At 37.6% G+C, this 21,089-nt stretch overlaps 1 protein-coding gene across 7 annotated transcripts in view; it reads left to right on the forward strand.

Annotated features, from left to right (window-relative positions):
* The window catches only part of inf2 (inverted formin 2), a 39,772-nt gene extending 20,351 nt beyond the window's left edge, over window positions 1–19,421 (forward strand). The window contains exons 8-24 of one of the 7 annotated variants that reach the window (XM_056251590.1): window positions 115–432; window positions 529–756; window positions 1,660–1,805; window positions 2,891–2,952; window positions 3,044–3,146; window positions 4,153–4,238; window positions 4,620–4,720; window positions 6,130–6,200; window positions 7,077–7,184; window positions 9,218–9,288; window positions 9,403–9,523; window positions 10,542–10,706; window positions 10,773–10,875; window positions 13,692–13,844; window positions 15,462–16,088; window positions 17,575–17,628; window positions 18,964–19,421. In XM_056251590.1, coding sequence (XP_056107565.1) covers window positions 115–432; window positions 529–756; window positions 1,660–1,805; window positions 2,891–2,952; window positions 3,044–3,146; window positions 4,153–4,238; window positions 4,620–4,720; window positions 6,130–6,200; window positions 7,077–7,184; window positions 9,218–9,288; window positions 9,403–9,523; window positions 10,542–10,706; window positions 10,773–10,875; window positions 13,692–13,844; window positions 15,462–16,088; window positions 17,575–17,627 — 2,516 coding nt within the window. In that variant the 3' untranslated portion in view covers window position 17,628; window positions 18,964–19,421. Of the gene's footprint in view, window positions 1–114; window positions 757–1,659; window positions 1,806–2,890; window positions 2,953–3,043; window positions 3,147–4,152; window positions 4,239–4,619; window positions 4,721–6,129; window positions 6,201–7,076; window positions 7,185–9,217; window positions 9,289–9,402; window positions 9,524–10,541; window positions 10,707–10,772; window positions 10,876–13,691; window positions 13,845–15,461; window positions 16,089–17,574; window positions 17,629–18,963 lie in introns of those variants that run through there. The other 6 variants (XM_056251589.1, XM_056251586.1, XM_056251587.1 and 3 more) reach the window with 6 other exon arrangements.
* The last annotated feature ends 1,668 nt before the right edge of the window (window positions 19,422–21,089 follow it).

Genomic DNA, 21,089 nt, shown 5'->3' on the forward strand with positions numbered 1-21,089 from the left:
TGCTTGTTTATGTTTACTTAATGTCCTCATGTATTTATGTATTGTAAGTTTTTGTCCAGAGATTTCATTTTGGCGGTAATGTGCTGATGAGGTTTTCTTGTTCTCTCCGTTCAGCTGAGATGGATTCGTGTGAGAGGATTCTGCAGCGTCTCGTCTTTGCGAAGGAAGCGCCCAAAGGTTCTTCTGAGGTTAACGGTCACAAAAGAAAGAATCAAGCCGTTCAGACTGACAAAGACGAGAAACTTGAATGTTCTTGCAGATCAACCAACAACCGAGAACCACAGCGCACCCCCACAAAGACCTTATCTACTCCTCCACCATCACCTCCTCCACCTCTCAAAACAGGAGCTGGACCTCCACCACCTCCACCTTTACCAGGACTCGGGATGCTTCCACCTCCACCTTTACCAGGATCACGGATGCTTCCTCCACCTCCTCCTCCTCCACCTTTACCTGGATCAGGGATGATTCCTCCTCCTCCTCCACCTCCTCCACCTTTACCTGGAATGGGTTCTGTAGGTCCTCCACCTCCTCCACCTTTACCTGGTATGGGTGCGCCTCCACCACCGCCTCCTCTGCCAGGAATGGGTGTGCCTCCACCACCTCCTCCTCCTCCGGGTATGAGCGACATGATCGTGGCGAAGACATTTAATCCGATTGGTCAATACTACAGCGCACCGGTGAAGACCGGCCCTCACCCCTCCCTCAGGATGAAGAAACTCAACTGGCAGAAACTCAACTCCAGAGCACTTAGTGGTGAGACTCAACCAGCATATCTGGGAGAAACCCAACAGGACTGGGTTTGACATGAGCTGAAAAAATGCATTCCTTAAAATGCATATAAATGTATAATGCAATAGCCAGGGTTATTTTTGTTAACTAATGCTATTTAAATAACACCGCTATTAGCCAGACTTTTGATTATCAGTATAAAGTTTAAAGTTTGCAGCATATTTTGGCCAATAACGGCATATTTAGACAAGAATAGACATGTAAAGTGACCAACCACAGTTTGATGGGTTTTTAATGGGCCGTTTTAGGAGCAGAATTAGTTTAGTAGTTAGTAGTAATAATTGAGTTTGATGTGGCTTTACAGTCAACATGGAAGAAATTAGCAGAAATATGTGTTTACATAATGCGTTTGTGTTCTGTGTATAATTATTTCGTATATGTAAATACACACATGCATGTATCATTTTAAGGAAAATTTGTTATTTATATTCGATAAATATATACATGCAAATATATACATGCGTGTGTGTATATATATATATATATATATACACACAAAATAATTACAGTACACACACATATTATGTAAACACAAACTTTTATTTTGGATGCAATTAATCGCTATTAATCGTTTCACAGCACTAGTTTATTTACAATTTCTCTCTGTCCAAAAGTACTGATTATTTCAGAATTTACATTTCTGCTCATGGGTGGTTTAACTGCCTCTCGCAAACTCTGTCTATATTTCAAAGATCAAGTCCAGTGATTCATTTTCTCTTGTATAACACCATATAATCAGACTGAAACTGATGCTTTCAATCAGCTCTTGTCATGTGTGTGTGCAGTACAGTTTACGTGTCTGTACGTGGGACATCTGAAGCTAGTTTGCACATGTCTGAGACTGTGTTTGTTTTTCATTCTTCAAAGTAGACGGTCCTTCAATGTGGGCCTCCGTCCCGAATGATTCGCCCCTGGAGCCGAACTACAGCAGCATTGAGGAGCTCTTCTGTCTGCCAGTGGCTGAGCCCAAAGACAAGAGCCTGGCCGCCCCTGTCAAGAAAGAACTAAAAGAGGTTTGAAGTTTAATACAAATGCATCACGCAGCTGAAGCTCGAATAGTAGAGCGCAGGTCATGAGTTCATTTCACAGGGAATGCATGAACTGAGGGAAATATTTCAAGTCACATTGGATAAAAACACCGGCCAAAATGCATTCAAAGTCTCTTCTGCTCTTCTCAAGGCTGCATTTATTTGATCAAAAATACAGTAAAAAATTTGAAATATTATTCTAATGTAAATCAGCTGTTTTCTATGTGAAAATACAGTAAAGTGTAATTTATTCCTGTGATCAAAGCTGTATTTTCAGCATCATTACTCCAGTCTTCAGTGTGATCCATGATCCTTCAGAAATCACTCTAATATGATGATTTGATGCTCAAGAAACATTTATGATTATCAATATTGAAAACAGTTCAGATTTTTGTGAACTCAACTGATACATTTTATTTTTCAGGATTATTTGATAAATAGACAGATCAAAAGAACACATTTATTTGAAAAAGAATCTTTTGTAACATTTATAAAAGTCTTTACTGTCACTTAGACAATTTAATGTGTCTAATAAAGAAGAGTGTTGATTTCTAACTTCTTTCTTTCTTACCCTAAATGTTTGAATGGTAGTGTATCACGTTTGTGACACTGAAGACTGGAGTAATGATGCTGGAAATTCAGCTTTGATCACAGGAATAAATTAGTTTACTGTATATTCACATAGAAAACAGATGATTTACATTGGAAATAATATTTCAGTTTTATTGTATTTTTGATCAAATAAATGCAGCCTTGGTCAGTTCATGAGTTGATTAAAAGCAAATAATTAAACCTTACAAATGTAAAACCAAAGTTAAAAAAACTTTTTATCTGCATGTCATGTGACTTTTAACCAACATCAGAGAACCGTGAACTTGCGAGTGTGTCGTTAATTTACTGAAATAATAACGTAAGTTAATATTTGAGCTCAAATGGTTTCGGATGATAAAGTTTGTGAATCCGTTTTAGATTGAATCATCACAGAGTAGAAACAGGAACTTAATAAATGGGGTTGATTTTAACGTCATGAAAAACATTCATAGATTTTTTTTTTTTCTCCTGTTTCTCAGATTTCCTTTATTGATGCCAAGAAGAATCTGAACCTGAATATATTTCTGAAGCAGTTTAAGTGGTAAGATCAGACGTTTCTGACTCATCATTGGTGTGTGTTTCTAAGATTAGTGTGGCCAGACGTTTAAGATCTTTGATTCCCTCCCAAACAGCTCTTATGAAGAGTTTGTGGCGATGCTGCTGAAAGGAGATTGTTCAAAATTTGACGTCGAGTCTTTGAAACAACTCGTGAAACTGCTTCCGGAAAAACATGAGGTACTTCCCAATAAAATGCACAATCGAAAAGACAATTCACAAGTATTTCAGATTCATAGACCTTGATGCGAATGAAAACAAGGCTCACAATCTATGTTTTCTGTCTTTTTGTCCACTGGAAATGTTTAAAGTGCCCTATTATGCTATTTTTAAGACTCCTAGTTTTGTTTTAAAGTCTCCTACAACAGGGGTGAGTTGCATAAACTGCTAAGACTAGTCCTACAAGTTAGTCATCAAATTATTTTCTTCAAGACTGTTCATAACTTTTTAAAGTTGGTTACATAAAAACGTACATTGGTCTAATTTGATACCGAACAGTAAGACTGATTACCCCTAACTAACTGCTAGTTGGTCATACTAGTTCTTAAGACACTGTCTTAACATATTGGCTATGTTTATGCAACTGGCCCCAGGTTTACATGCATCCAAGGTCAAAAACACTTTAATTTTGTCATAATATCCCCTGCAGCATCAGCTCGTTTCTCTCAGTGTCTGAAACGCTTCGATCAAGGACTCAGTCTCTCTAAGCTCCGCCTCTCTGAGAGCTGCTCTGCTCTGATTGGTCAGAACGCTCATTATCATATCTGAATCTCAGCTCTTGACACACAGTGATACGAACAGTAACAATGGTGTGTGTTTTACCGTTTTTGGACTTGCTTTGTCAGCAGAAAACAGCGTCTTCTCGACACGAACAACACAAACCAAACTCTCCCAGTCTCAGAGACACTAGTGTTTGAGGGCGGAGCTAAGAGACGCTTCTTATTTTTAGGAAACAAAAACATTTACCTTCGACCACTTGCATTCACAAACAGTTTTTATTACACACTACATGAAGGTAATATCATCATAACCTTAATAGGGGCACTTTAATATATCTAATGATCAATTAACAGTACAACCCCCTGAACTGTCCTACTGAGCTTCATTTGCATAATTGACATATGCAGTCCACTCTGGTCATGGTTAAGTGTTGTATTTTTTAACTTTATTTCTTCTACTTCTCCAGATTGACAACTTAAGATCCTTTCAAGGAGATCAAGACAAACTGGCCAATGTGGACCGCTTTTACCTCTTATTGCTGGCTGTACCCTGGTAAAGTTGCATTAAACTCACCACATTCTGAAGCTTCAAATTCACACTTCCAGTGTTATGCATGAGGCAGTTATTATTATGTTGGCTTGATTAATAAGCTTAGACAGGATTTCTGTTTCTTCTGTGACAATATCTCCGACCTAGAGCTTTAAAGCGACAACCACGTCAAACTGAAGTTCTTTTGTAACGGTGTTAGAAATAAGTTTAAAATCAATTTAAAACATGCTAGGAAGCTTAGAGAGAACTTTTATATTGGCTTGACAAAGCCTTGACTGAAAGTTTCTTTCAGTCAAGGCTTTGTCAAGCCAATATAAAACATTTTTTCTGACTAACTTTACTTTCTAGTTGAGACTTGAGTGTGTCTTTATTTAACTGTCACAGTTACCAGCTGAGGATTGAATGCATGTTACTGTGTGAGGAGACGCTGTCGGTGCTCGAAATCCTGAAGCCGAAGGTCGAGCTGGTGGAAGCGGCCTGTGAAAGTGAGTGTGTATGTGTGTGTGTGTGAGTGTGTCGTCCTCTGCTGAAGATATTTAGGAGCAGAACATGCAGCAGACCATTAAATAAATTAAGGCTCAAAGGACCATTAATATTCAGTAATTATTGATTTGATTGCATCTTTTGATCAGATGAGAGCAGAAACTGAATTGATCTGAGTGAGTATTGTCTTCTATAAAGCTGCTTTACAGCTGAATTGAACTCGTTTCATAATTGATGAATTCTGCAACATTAAAGGTGCTATATGGAACTTTTCTTCTAAAATGAATCCTTTTTTTATTGCCTGTGTGTGAAGGGGTTGTAATCACACATTAAAATGATCCACTTGTCGAGTTTTGCTATTACCTCTGAAGGCCAGTATTCCTATTTCTATGTGAAGTCTCCGGGTCGGATTTACCGCGAAATCCACCGGATGTGACGTGTATGCGCGCTCCCGAGCCTCTCTCCTTATATACAGTCTATTGTAGACGGTCAGGGAGTTACGTCCGGTTAAAGGCGCACGTTTATCGGCTTATATCTCAGTCAATCTTTGATCAATATTCCCAAGACTCTACTCGTTCGTAGTGCTGGACGGGGCCTTTCGAACGAGCCCACCCCCGAGGTCCAACTCGCCCGGCTCCCCGAGTTATAGCCGTTCGAAATCGGGGGTCCCAGCGAACGGCGATCCGGTAGGGGGCATCCCCGAGGCCCGCCACTCTAGCGTTCGGGCAAGGGTTCCCCTGGGACCTCCTCCCCCGAATTTGAGCTCTCTGGGTCTTTGCGTTCCAGAGATACGAGCGATTTTTCTTCTGAGATCGTGACGTCACCGCCGTCCGCAATTTTGCAGCGCGCCCGATGGTTTTCTGCTAATATCTCCGCGAAAACACCACCAAAAACTATGGAACTTATATGGTTCTTTTCAGCTCGACTAGATGGTCCCAACGAGCTCGGTGCTCGCCGAATCCGTCAAGTATTCGCCGAGATATTTGCGTAATAAACGGTATTGTCTATGAGTTCGAGCACGAGCGCTCTTGTAAAATTTGGTTGCAATCTGAAACATCACCACTAGAGGCCGCTAAAAGTTACGTAGAGCACCTTTAACAGTTACGGTGTATGTGAAGCTGCTTTAACACAATCTGTATTGTGTAAAGCGCTTTAGAAATAAATGTGGTGGCTTGACAAACATTCATCATTTTTTAAATTTCTAATACAAGTCAAGGTGGAGTTTATATTAACATCTCGAGATCTGAAACATTCAGTGAGATCGTCATGCATATTCACACATGAGATGTTCATACTAAATGTTGCAATCATCAATGCATTTAATAAGTTTGTCACACGTTATTTTTTAATGTTTACAGTATTTCTGAGCACACACAGGATTAAAATGTGAAGTGTGTGTGTCGTCCCGCAGGTCTCAGGAAAAGTTCACTGCTGCCTAGTTTCTGCAAGCTCATCCTTGATGTTGGAAACTTCCTCAACTATGTAAGAAAAATGCCATTAAAGTGCCATTCTTGTGCTCTTTCGAATATATCTTTTCATGTAGTGTGTAATAGCGCTGTTTGTGAATGTAAAAGCTCTGCATATTGAGTTATTGTCTAGTAAAAGAAAGAATCGATTCTAAACTGCTTGAAACGAGTCGTCAGTAATTCAGTGTCAATTCCTGCTGAACCTGCGTAGGTTTGCAACTAATTAGCATAATGCCATCCGATTGGCTGAACAGCGTCTCTTGGCCCCGCCCTCAAACACTAGTGTATCTGAGACTGGGAGAGATTGGTTCGTGTTCGTGTTTAGAAGGCGCTGTTTTCTGCTGACAAAGCAAATCCACTGATGAGATTGAAACTGTAAAACCCACACCATCGTTACTGTTCGTATCACTGTGTGTCAAGAGCTGAGATTCAGATATGATAATGAGCGTTCTGACCAATCAGAGCAGAGCAGCTCTCAGAGAGGCGGAGCTTAGAGAGACTGAGTCCTTGATCGAAGCGTTTCAGACACTGAGAGAAACGAGCTGATGCTGCAGGGGATATTATGACAAAATTAAAGTGTTTTTGACCTTGGATGCATGTAAACCTGTTGTAAGAGACGCCAAAACAAAACTAGGAGTCTTAAAAATAGCATAATGGGACACTTTAAAGAGTTTTATGTTCGTATAATTTATTATTGCTCAGTTTATATTAATATTAAGTGATTGCCTGCATCTGTAGCCTTTGATTGAAATGTAAACTTGGATTATGTTGTTGGTCTCTGGGCAGAAGAGTCTGTGGCTGTAATGCCCATATCACCTTGGATACTCTGTTTTCTATGTTCAGTGTCTCAGTTCCTCATTTTGTGAATTATTATTTTTTTCCTTTTTGCCAGGGAAGTCACACAGGAAACGCTGAGGGATTCAAGATTAGTTCACTGTTGAAACTCACTGAAACCAAAGCAAACAAGAGTCGCATCACCCTCTTGCATCACATCCTGGAGGTACAGCAGATATATATAAATTAGGTCTGTCCATTAGTTGAAGCCTTTAGAATGCAGTTAGAATGACCTTAAAATTCAAGATATCAGGGCAAAAATGTCTCCTATTTATATCATATGATAGGCCGTATAGTTACGCAGTATCACACGAGTGCCGTTTTCGTCCTGAATAGCACAAATGCAAATGTGATATTTATTTTACACAGTAGTTCAATAAATGTAATATGGTGTTATTTTAGACACAATATTGTCTGTTGTTGCTTAATTTTGTCAAGAAAAATATTACCTATAAAGCCAGAGCAACACAGCGTCGTTTTGAGTGAATCAATGACTCATTCATAAAGAGACCCATTTACTTAACCCTCAGACGGTCTTCGTTTCGGAGTCACATCCTGGGCCTTGCCGGTCAGAAGTGACCGGACACCTAAAAATGAAACTTCCTCCATCCCAGTAAAACCAATGCAATTTATTTTTGTTCTATAATATTTATTCTTTTTAATTTAGTATTTTGAGACAATTTGATTGAACTTATTAATATTTATGCAATATTTATGGTAAATTTTTTGCCATTGAAAATAATGAATTTTTTATTTATTTTTCTTCTATGCAGTATTTTCGGTTAAAATAGAGACTAGGCTTTCAGGAAAAAAATAAAAAATAAAAAAATAAATCAATTTATTAAACATAAAATTAAATAAATCATGTTATTGCATGGGTTTACCACTAGATGCCTGTATCGCTCTAAATGATGCTTGTGAATTCTAGTTGTTTTTGGACCAAATTACTTACTTTTAAGATGTGGATTGAATGTATTTTTTTTAGAAATTCTCAAATAATACTTTTTGCCAAGGTTTATAACATTTTATTAATTATTATTTTAATAATTTTAATTATATTAATTATATATATATATATATATATATATATATATATATATATATAATATATTATAATTATTAATTATGTTATGTTTTTCACTCTTGATGTTTTAGAGTTTCACCCCTTCATTGCTGAGCACTTTTTTTCTGCATCCTGGCCGATTTGTAGATAATTTTTGTGTTTTTGTCAATTTCCCATTAATTTCCTATGGGGGTCATTTTTGACCGAAGACCAAAATCGTCACTATTTTTTTTTACGACCACTTAGCATGCTCGGATCATGAACTCAATTTTTTTGTGTATTCACATACCTAATGCCAGAAAAGGGCACCAAGTTTCGTAACATTCCGATGAAGCTGTGATTTTTAAAAATTCAAACAGATTGTTTGTAATCTGAATTTATTGGTGTGTATGTGTATAAAAGTGTGTATGTGTGTGTGTGTGTGTGGGTGTGAATTTTTTGCACTCTTGATGTTATAGAGTATCACCCCTTTACTGTGGTGTAATTTTTTTTAGAATCGTGGCCGATTTGTAGATTGTACAGACAAAAATTCAGAGAATTCAAAAACCCATTAAAGGTATAGTTCACCCGAAAATGAAAATTGTCATCATATACTCACCCTCATGGCTGCCTAAAAGTTCATTTGTAATAAATTCTATGTTAAATCTTTTGTAATGTCACAGCCAAATTTGTGCGATTAATAAGATTAATTAATCGCCACATCTTGTAATTAGATAAAAATTTAAAAAATAGCTTGACAGCTGTGACAATCAAATAACATTGGTTGTCACAAGCGCAGTAATAACGTTCAATTTGGTATTGGTTTAATTATATTAGTAATTTTAGTGTAGGTTCACCCAAAAATAACTGTTCCAAGCCTGTATGTCCGTACGCAGACCGGATGCTTGTTCTGTCAAGCTCCAAAAAAGACAAAAATCACCTTAAACCGTTCCTATGACTTAAGAATTTTTATTCCTTGTGATTTGATCTTTGTGTGTGTCCTTGGCAGTATGAACTCTGCTCTCGTGTCGTTCTGACCTCATAAAAAAGTAAATCCTTATTTTGAGGGGAATTATTCCTGTTAAATGGCATCCTTTACTGCTGCTCCGCTCACACTGGGCTGTGTTGTGCATCTCTGTGCATCTTGTGATTTCCAGGAAGCCGAGTTAAACCACCCAGAGCTGCTGAACCTTCCAGAAGACATCGAGGCCTGTGAGAAAGCGGCCGGGTAACACAACCGTTCTGTTCTCTGAGTGTGTGTGTGTCACGAGATCAGTGCCGTCATTTCAGTCTCAACTGCTGCTTTGTGTGTTTGTGTGTGTGTGTGTGTGTGTTCTTTCAGCGTAAATCTGGAGTCGATTCAGGCAGAAACAAATAATCTTCTAAAAAGACTAAAAGATGCAGGAAAAAAGGTGTCTTCATCAGTTGAGGACGTCAAGGAGCAGTTTTTAGGGGCTATTGAGGTAGAAACACTTACTTAAACTGTTATATTTATATATATATGCATATATATATGTATATAAAATAAAATCTATGTAATATATTAAATAAAATAGTACATTAAAGTCCCCCTGTGGTGAAAAAAAAGCTTTTAATGTTGTTTATATGTCTGTTTTTTTTAATACGAATTTACACATGGTTTGTCTTATAGCATAAGTCGACAGCATTGCTGAGTATTTCCTCCTTAAAACTGCAGTGAACCAAAGACAGTCTCAAAAACACGGTTTGAAATCGCTGGTGTTTCTGACGTCACAAACGACCTTGTAACCAATCAGATCAACGTGTGATCGTCAACCAGTGGATCTCTGAGCTGAGTGAGTGAGTGGAGGCGGGGCTCATTTGCGTATTCATAGAACCGCGTATACTAAATGAGGCAAGGGTGTCAAGTTACATTCAAGATATTAAGGCATTACAAATTTAAGGAAACTTTTAAATGCCATTTTGGTGATCAAAGATGAGTTTTAAGGGATAAAATGATCGACTTTAAGCTTTTTTTTTTCCTGTGAAAATAATTTCTTTATTCCTTAAAATAGCTTGAATGTAACTCAAAACCCTTTCTTTATTTAGTATTTATTCAGTGGAGAAAAGCCCCGCCCACATGTGACGGGATTGGCTACATGTTTGTGACGTCAGAAACACCAGCGATTTCAAACCGTGTTTTTGAGACTGTCTTTGGTTCACTGCAGTTTTAAGGAGGAAATACTCAGCAATGCTGTCGACTTATGAACTTACACATGGTTTGTCTTAAAGCGTATTAAAAACACCACATAGACACATAAACATTAAAAACACTTGATTTCCACCACAGGGGGACTTTAATAAATTAAAATATGAAATTGTGAATACTGTATATTGCTTTCTACAGTATTTTAATATATATATTAAAAAAGTGATCTATTCAACAAATCCCAACTTGCTATTGTTTCTAACTATATGAATGTGCAGCGTCTGTCATCATGGCTTTTCCTGATGTTTCTGTAGAGGAACCTGACGGTGTGTAAAGCTCTGGAGGAGCGTTTCACGAACATCGACGGCAGGAAAGGAGATCTGGCTCAGTATCTCTGTGAAGATGTGATTCAGCTCTCGCTGGATGAACTCTTCAGCACCCTCAAGACCTTCCGGCAACTCTTCCTCAAAGCCTTAAAGGTCTGTGATTTCACTGGCTTGTTCAGGAAATCACCTGAGCACCAATTAAACTGTTCCTTCCTGTAGGAAAACAAGATCCGTAAAGAACAAGCTGCCAAAGCCGAGAAAAGAAAGCAGCAGATGGCGGAGGACGACTCCAAGAGACAGAAAGGAGAAGATGGGAAGATAAGTGAGTCGTTAATCTAATTAACTAATGTGTGTCCATTTATTGTGTTTGTATTGTCATGGCGCCCAGTACGTCACATTCAGTTCAGACTCTCAGTGCAGACCAGACTTCATTTATTCTGCTGTGACGCTGTAGATTCAGTGTTCGGTCCACAGCGGTGGAAGAATACAGGTGATCAAGAACCGTTAAAGGGGTGGTTGATTATGATTTCACTTGTCTAGCTTTAGTGAGTGTGTAATGTTGCTGTTTGAGCACAAACAACATCTGCAAAATTACGACGCTCAAAGTTCAGAGCAAAGGGAGAGATTTGCTTTTAAAGAAATCGTTTTTTAAGGACTACAACAAACGGCTGGTAGGAACTACATAAGCTTCCTCCTGGGTTAGTGACATCACAAACCCTAAAATTTACATAAACCCCGCCCCCGGGAACACGCAGTCCATGTCGAGGAGAGGAAGAGCTGTTGTAGTCGAGCACATTTGTGAGTCAGCTCAAACTGGAGCATCCGTCTTTTCACATGTAATAGAAAGTCACTCTGTGTGCATCTCACAACAGTTCCTATACAAGCGATTTATAGATTATCCTGACAGAATATGCTAATTGAAGATAGTTAACTCCACATCAGCAACATAAATTCATCAACTAACCATTCAGAGTCGTCCTGTTGCTTCTACATGTTGTCTACATGTTCTTAGTCTCTCCATCTTTCTCTGACTCCGGTTTAAACATAAAAGGCAGAACAGTTTCTGACATTTTAGCGTGTGTCTGCGTGAGGTAATCGGAGCTGCTAACACACACTCTTGAAGCTCCGCCCACTGTGTCGGGAGCTGCAGCTCATTTGCATTTAAAGGGACAGACACAAAACGGTGCGTTTTTGCTAACCCTCAAAAAGTGACAACTTTAACATGCTATATACAAATATCTGTGGGGTATTTTGAGCTAAAACTTCACATACACACTCTGAGGACATCAGAGAGTTATTTTACATCTTGTGAAAAGGGCATTATACTTTTGGTCCTTTAATGGGACCAAATGTTATACGTTCACTTCTAGTCTTTGCAACCCCCCAAAAAGCTAGTAATTAATAAATAAGCTATTGTGGATACATATTTCTACCATGAAATACATTTTTAAAAAGAAATTTTATAATTTGTGACTTTCTCAGAGTGGATTTTTTTTCTCTCTCACATCTCTGAGAAAATAGTCGGAAGTTTGAGATATAAAAATTACCTTTAAAAAAAATATAAAAATTGCTATGTGATGGAAACAACAAAACACTGAATTGCGAGATGTAAACTCAGAATTTCGAGAGGGGGGAAAAACGTTGGGACGTGTAATTCTAAAGCCTGGAACACACCAAGCCGACGCCGAGGAACTAGCGCTGATGAAAGCCGTCTGTGTTGTCGTCTCACGTCGGGGTAAAGCTGCACTTTAACACTGAGAGAACTGCAGCCGACTGTCAGCTAGAATGCGTGTTCTGCGCCGGCGTGTAAATGAGACAACTGTCTATTTCTGCAGATATATTCGTCAAGGGGAACCGACACTGCCGGCTGGAGATACATACCGTAAACAAAGCAGTGCGTGCTTACCGTTTGAATATCAATCCTGCTAAACACTTTCTTTATTCCACTCCGCTCAGGTTAAAGCAACACTAAGTAAGATTTTTTTTACCTTAAAATAATGTTTCCAAAATGGTTTCAGTGGTTCATCAAGTCGTAACAGGGTGAAAGGCACTTCTGGATCCTATATCTGCTATAACCACGCTATGTAAGATTGCCAGATCGGGTCGCGTTTCTGTAGTTCTAATGAGACATAAGAAAACTACAAATTTGACTTGCGTTACAATAGTCATTATTTAGTTTTTCTTCGTTTCTGATGTCGCAACACATCATACTTTCATGAAATCCTGCAACATACTCTACCTTGTCTGTGGACATCGTTCACTCCAAAGCCGGCGCTGTATAAACAGCGAGCGTGCGACAGTCGGCTGCGCTAGGCTAAATTATTTACCACAGCGGTAATGGACAATTCCACTTCCAACCTGTAGGGCGACCGCAGAGGAAAAGTTACTTGGTGTTGCTTTAATATTGAAATATTCGCCAAGGAACACTCAGGTAAGATGACATAACATAAGAACGCTCTTCTATCTGTAGAGTTTTGACTTCTTTGCTCGCTGTTTTGCTATTATTCTCATGCACTGACTCTTTCACTAAGCTGAACAGCCAATCAGAGTTCCCTCTGACACCGATTCAGCATGTCGAATCGGCCGAAACAAAGCCGATGAGAATCTTATATAAAGTAACCTCTTGCTATATATATCTATTTATATTGATATTTTAAACTATCCTGATGTGAAAATGTGACTGGTCTTATCTAAAGTAACTCGTTGTAATTGCTCTGTCAGGTGATATGTGCAGATGAGCACCTGTGCTTCTAGGTCATGTGACCACATGCTGATATATAGCATGCAGTCTACTGACTGCCATTTTGAATTTGCCCTGAGGAAGGCCAAAGAGGCCGAAACATGTTGGCATATGTTTTTTAATGGATAGCCAAGTTTAAAAATAGGCTATTCCTTATGAGTGCCTCAGAATTAGTTTATTTGGGAACCAATTTTAGCTGACGGTGCGGAAAACACTGAGGAAACTGAGTCGGCCGACGCACAACAACTGCCCGACCGCCGGCTCGGTGTGTTCCAGGCTTAAGAAAAAAAGTCTGAATTGAGTCATAATTCCTTTTTTACGTGTTTTTATTCTGTATGGAAACGAGCTTTCCATATGTTTCCCCCAACCATAACCGAAACCTGTTTTCTATCGCCCAGTCAGGAGAGGGCCCGTGCCGCAGGACGACGGCTGCATCATCGATCATCTCTTGGCGGATATTCGGAAGGGTTTCCATCTGAGAAAGACTCGTCCCAGGTGCGAAACGGAAAGTGCCCCTTCTAGTGAAATGCATAGGGATACGGGACCGTCCGGTAAGAACATGATCCCGTCAGGCTCTCCACCGGCTCCAATGCAAAAGTCTCAAGCGCGTCTGTTCGTTTCTCTTCTGGCGTGTGCGCTGGTGTCTATATAGTGAGTGGATTAAAGGGGAAGCCGATTTGACTAGATCTGAGTTTATGAATGATAAAAACAGACTGTAACTTTCACCGCAGTCCAAAAAGAGTTTTAATTGAAACTAATAAAAGTTTCTGACATATGATTACAACATCATGTGACCCCTTTAAAGTAAGAGCGTGTTTGCTTGTCCAGTCACTTATAGAGTGCGCGAGCCGAACGTCGAGGGCTTTTGGGATTTGAGCCCGATTCCTCAATCAATCGGCTTTGCTTCTCCTCTTCGCTTCTGATTGGTGGTTTACGCCAGTCTGAGCTGTCAATCACATGCCAGTGATACTAAATGCTTCACTGTTAACAAGCATGCATGCAAATGAGTGTAAAATAGAAGCTGTAAACTGCAAAAGGGTAGTTGACACATTTGTTTTTGTTTTTTCAACATTAAGTTTAGGTCAACATATGCATGTTTAAGGAAAAGTATTATACTTAAATCTTATATATAAACGAATTCACCATTTTTAATCAGGTTTTTTGAACGAAATCGCTAATATGAAACCCTGCGGTTTTTCCATCAAAAATGAGTTTTGTGTAACATTTGAAAGTAAACTTTTAAATAAGGTTTTTTTCTGAATTATTCATTTTTGTTGTCTTGTTTTTTTTGTGTGAAATATTACAATTGTAATATTTCATGTTTTGTATTTCTTATTATTTTACAGTAATATTGATATATAATCACAAACGTTTTAAAGCAAAATCAAAAAGAAGTGTTAAGTTTTAAAATGTAATTTCTTTTAGGTTATTCCTTTTTTTTTTTTTTTTTTTTTTTTTATAGGGCTGCATAATTAATCAAAATAAAACACAATCGCAATATGGCTGCTTTAAAGCCCTGCTTTTTTTCCCCCGTCAAAATAAGTTTGAAAATGGAGAAATTGACAAATATTTGTATTGGAATTTTACATTTGTACTGTTAAATAAGTATTATTATCGTAAGTTTTTTTTTTTCTTAAATACTTGATTTTTTTACAGTAAAATATTAGTTTTATTTATTTTGTATTTTTATTTAATTATTATTATTATTATTAATATTTGAGTCATTGATAATCACAAACAAGCACCGCAAGCCTGGTGCTTTTTTTTTTTTTTTAATGCCATTTTAAAACACAATTTTTATAAAAAATCGTGATTAGATGCATTTTATTTCCCCAAATCATGCAGCCCTGCCTTTTTACCTTCACAAGTGCATTTGAAATAGTCCTGCAATGAGACCAATCTGCTCGATTTATATTCATAAAGCTGCATGTGCAATTATTATTTTTAAAATTGGGAAACTTTGAGTACGTCACACCGCAGGACACTGATGTCAACTACCCAAACACAAGCTGTACGCTGCATGTGAACTCGGTTATATTCTGCAGAAACAGTTTTGTATATGTTTGTAAGCCGACCCAAAACGCTGCTGTGCTTCATGCTGACGTCTCCATTCTCTAGTCCACACACTCTTGTGTTCTTGAACAAACCCATCTCTTCTCCTTCCGAAGCAGCAAGTGTCAAGTCTGTCGAAGAAGAAGCGGGATCGTCTGTGGTCGAACCCCTGGACTCCACTCCAGAAGATCCGGGCAAAAGCTGCGGCACCAATCCCAGAGGTGAAGCATCTGCGTTGTGTAACGGTGAACCAGAGAGCCTTCCTTCCGACGTGAAGGAGCTTCACTCTCCTGAAACCATCACTGAGATCAACTCCACAGTCACTGGTTCACCACTGAACCTGTGTGTGAGCGGCAGACCTGAGGAAAACCCTTCCACAGACACACCAGCTCACGAACAAACCACAGCAGACCAGCCTGACGCTTCACCCGGCCTTGCAGATCCACAACATCTGAACCATAATGCAGAAGACATCAGGTCTATGGACGATGCCTCTGCAACTGACCCTTTAAACGCTAATATTGACCCGAAAGCAAGCAGTGCATGCGATGAGAATAAAGACCAATGTGTGGGCGACCCGCTTCAGTCGAGTAACGAGTCATCGGGAAACAGTGTCGAGACACGTGAAGAAGTAGACGGAGTGATGCCGCAAGCCCCGCCCACTCCTCCTGTAGGCCCCGCCCACCAGAAACCCGAAAATAAGAAACATTTCTTCCAAAGAAACAAAAAAAGCAGTAATGAAGGTAATCTATTTATGTCTAATAAAGCTCGTGTTTTTCAGCACTGCTGCTTGAAGTGGAAAGTGTCCGATGTGTTTTTAAAACATTTGGTGTGCAAACACTGTAAATATTTACTTTATGAATAAAATATTTACAGTTACTATTTATATTATTTAGTGCTGGGCAATGATTAATCACATCCAAAAATAAAAGTTTGTGTTTACATAATGTGTGTGTACTGTGTATAAATTATTTTATATATACAAGTACATGCATGCATGTATATATTTAAGAAATTGTTTTATTTATATATATACACACACACAGTATATACATGCAAATATTTCTTAAATATATGTGTGTGTGTGTGTGTGTGTTTATATATACAAAATAATTATACACAGTGCACACATATATTATATAAACACAAACAATTTTTTCTGATGCGATTAATCGTTGCCCAGCACTAATAATATTTTAACGTCACCCTGCTGGGATATTTCTGGAAAATTCTGAAGCACATTTTCCTGCCGTTCACAATCCCAGATATTTTGCTAATTGTTTGAATGTCATGAAAACATGTTCCGGTCCCATTTCAGCCCAAGATCAAAAGAAAATGCCTATTCATTTTCAGAAAATCTCAAAAGCACTACAAATAGTATGCTATATTTAAATATTTAAAATAAATATTTAAATATTAAAAAAATATATAGTTTTAGTTCATATTTACTATATATATATATATATATATATACCGGTGTGTGTATGTATATATATATATATGTGTGTATATATAATTACATTAAAAATAAAATGAACTAATAATAAAAAACAATTAAATATAATAAATGTAAAATGTGTTGTTTATATGTTAAATAATGTTTATAATTATGTTAAATAAATTAAATTTTGACAATTTAAAACAGTGAACTAAAATGTATATAATTGTACTAAATTCTACATGTGTGTATATATATATATATATATATGTATATATGTATATATATATATATGTGTGTGTGTGTATTATATATTTCTAAAATTAATATATTTTTTGCTTTTTTAAAATTTGGTGTATTTACTTTTTATTATATATATATATATATAATTCACATTTATTTTTAGTTCATTTTATTATTAATTTCCTTTTTTTTTATTGTTTACATTTACATATATTTTATATATATATATATATATATATCAAATTAAAAAAAATGTAAAGATCCTCACCTAAATTGTCATTACATAATGTCACAATGGAAAAAATGAATCCTTGTTCTAAAAACAGGCTTTTGATTTTCGGTTGAAACGACTGACATTTTCTGGACATCATGTTTTTGAATTGTCCTTAAAAAGACAACCAATGACAATTCCTGAAACGAGTTCTGGCTGAATGTGTGTGTTCTGCTTGATATAGTCAGATGTGAGTATCTGGCATTAGTGCTGTAGAGCCTCGAAGTGAATGTCAATCATTTCTTCAGCGTGTCTCTCTCTCTTTGACTCTCTGAAGTCGAGGGTAACAGAGGCAAAGGACGCTCTAAAAAGGCTTGTGTGTTGCAGTAAGGTAGGAGAACTGAGCAGGACCTCTGCTCGAACCCGCCGGACCGATCTCTACTCACCCGTCCTCCAGCTGTTATTAACATCTCGTCTCTCGCCCCTCAAATAAACTTTCTCTGGTTTGTCCTGGACAGAATCATTTGTTTGTCTTGTATAAATCAGTTTCTGTCTCATAACTGATTCCATTTCTTTGTGTTAACAAAGATCTCTGTATTGTCTTAAAGGGGCTGTATGTAGAATATTCAGAAACCCTTGTTTTTAGCGCCACCGGTGGCCGTTCAGTGAACTGCGGCAGCACTTTACAGACTCCAAATTTTTATTTATATAAAAAATAATGTTCCTGAAAGAGTCTCTTCTGCTCATCAAGGCTGCATTTATTTGATCAAAAATACAGTAAAAACAGTGAAATATTATTCTAATGTAAATCAGCTGTTTTCTATGTGAATATATAGTAAAGTGTAATTTATTCCTGTGATCAAAGCTGTATTTTCAGCATCATTACTCCAGTCTTCAGTGTCACATGATCCTTCAGAAATCACTCTAATATGATGATCTGATGCTCGAGAAACATTTATGATTATTATCAGTCTTGAAAACAGTATTTTTGTGGAAACCGCCATACATTTTTGTTTTTCAGGATTCTTTGATGAATAGAAAGTCTAAAAGAACAGCATTTATTTTAAATAGAATCTTTTATAAATGTCACTTTTGATCAATTTGATGCTTAACTTAATGATCTCAGTCTATATTTATGTAATTGGTTAAATCTAGCAGTGTTAAGAGTGTGAATCACAGCGAAATGATTAATTGACTAACAGTAAATGATTGACAGCAGAAGAATGTGAATATTTTGAGCGTTTATCTGACCGCCGTGACCTTTAACCCCACGTGTTTTAGGGTTTCCATCGAGACTAAACTGGGGTTTTAATCTGTGACGTGGGAAAGATAAGCAGAGCAAATAGTCGTCCAGATGTGCAGAATAAAGACTCTAAGATCAATAGATCAAATAGTGTGTAAAATAGAGATTTATATAGTTTTATGGACAGGAGTGTTTAAGAAGAGCTTAGACATTGTTTTGCTGAATATCACACAAGTAACATGTATATGAAAACTTAGTTGGAACTAAAACAAACTAATTTATTTTTGGTTTCCGTCGTATGTCTGTATTAACCCCTTCAGTAAATGGACCATAATCACTCAATCCTTCTCTTAAGAACCCTTGGTGGTGTTAACGTTTATTATGCTGCTATATTGTAATTTAATGCTGATTTTCTTTGCATTTCAGGCCAAAGTTCACCGCTCAACGTTTAAACTTATTTTTTATTTCCTCCACACATTTCAGGAAGCTCCAGGAAAAGGAGAACAAAAGGCAGACGGAAGAGTTGAGCGTGTTCCCGCCGTGACCCGGTTCTCCCGTCGGGTCGGCCGCTCCAGGAACAACTTTAAAGGAGTGCACTGTCTATGAGAGTTTGGCCTGAAGTGTTTTTAAATGCTAAATCTTAAGATTTGACCAAATTATTTTAAATATGTGCACAGTGTAAGATGCATTTATGATACTCCCTAGAAAACTTTGTTTACACACCAGATCAGTTGGAGGAGAGAGAAAAAATAAACCCAGTGTTTCTGAAACCTTTAAGATAAATTGCTTTTCACTATTAATATTGCTCTGAATGTAACCCTTTATATGTTATGAAGATGTTTGGCATAAAGTATTAGTTAATTCTTATATCAGTTCTAAAATATTTCTGTAATAGGCTGATATATCTCTGCAGAAGTGATGAGATTATATGTTGTGGTTGAGCTGGATATTTAGTGTCTTTTCGAGTGTGACTTTCATATTGATGTCAGGATGTATTTTCATGTATAAGGAGAAAATATCTAAATTATATATAAATAAAAATGTAAAATCAGTGTTTGAGGTTTGTTCATTGATTTGACACTCAAGCTCACATTTGTTGCCATTTGAAATACATTTAAATTAAAGATGTTGTAATTTTGCCCTTGATCACACACCTTCCAAGCCCCGCCCCCAAATATATATCAGCCAATCAAAACTCAGCAGTTACGAACGCCTTCCAAGCCCCGCCCCCAAAGACATGTCAGCCAATCAAAACTCAGCAGCTAAGAACGCACAAATCATTGAAAGACAGATGGCGCTCTCTCAGCTCTTCTCATTCTGTTTACAAAATTACTACAGATTTACAAATGTTTTATTATCGTATCCCTCAAACGTCATAGCTCCGCCTACTTCCCCGCCCACTCACATAACACGTTATCGTCATTGGACGTGTTGTGATGAAGCACACCAAAACACAGATATTCATCATGTAGATATCTGTCAGCACATGATGTGGTTACAGCATTATCAGCTGATGTCCTATCACATGCTCAAGCTAAAGAAGAAAGTTCATTGTAGTGGCTTCGAACACAATAAAAGCACGTCGATTGCGCATGCGCGGTCTTCCGAGGGCGCTCTGTGGATCAGATACCCGAATCCTCTTTGCTTTTAAATATCTTATTAGAGACATGTGCATGCTTACATTGTATAATTGTATAATTTAATTTGTATAATTAAATCTATGAACTCCAAAGATTGGTTACTACTAGCATACAAAAAATAAAATCTGCTTTAGCAATCTCAATCTGCCGGGCTCGCACATCCGCCATGTTTGTAGTTTTCTAACACTTTTTATTCGTGTTTGTAGTTCTAATCGAATCTCATCCAGCCGTTTGGAGCACTTCGTATTCTAACCGGAAAGAGCAGACCATCTTTGGAATACTCATTTCAACATACTACGATTTTGGACATCGATTCTAATTTCCAATACCATTTAATTAGGACGGATAGTATGCGAATAGGGGCGTAGCATCTGATCTCTGTCCAGTAATCATCATCGAATGCGATTGGTTCATTCTAATCAGCGGTGAGAAAAGTAACGTGTGTCACATGACGGGACCCGACTCTCTGCAGCGGTTAATTTGGACAATCTGATTCAAACTCGATTCTGGAGTTATAACTTATGACGCAGGACAACTTTACTAGATGTTGAATTGAACATCAGCATTGAATGTGAGAACAACATGTGAGAAGTATTATTACTATACTACCTAACAATAACAAGTTCCAAGCCGTTTCGTCCCGCCTGGATCAACCCGCTCATTCCGCGCAGTGATGGGGATTGGGGAGTCGATTCCTCGAATCTCAATAGCCCTAGTGTCGGAATCGACTCCAGGACAGGAATCGACTACCAGGCAGTATCGATTCTGGATTTGTTTAAAGACTTGAGGTGTGTTCGTGTTATTTTTTAACAGTCTATGGTTGGACATCGGACACTTTCTGCTTCGTGTTTGCATACTTTACCAAGTGAAATAAATGCAATATTTGTCAAATACACAGACTTTGCAGAGACATTTTCATTAAATGCTTTATGTACTGCTTAATACAGCGTCTGTTTGTACAAGAATAAA

Source organism: Rhinichthys klamathensis, unplaced genomic scaffold (assembly GCF_029890125.1).
Source record: "Rhinichthys klamathensis goyatoka isolate OS25496 unplaced genomic scaffold, OSU_Roscu_1.1 h1tg000085l_1, whole genome shotgun sequence".
Lineage (NCBI taxonomy): Eukaryota > Metazoa > Chordata > Actinopteri > Cypriniformes > Leuciscidae > Rhinichthys > Rhinichthys klamathensis.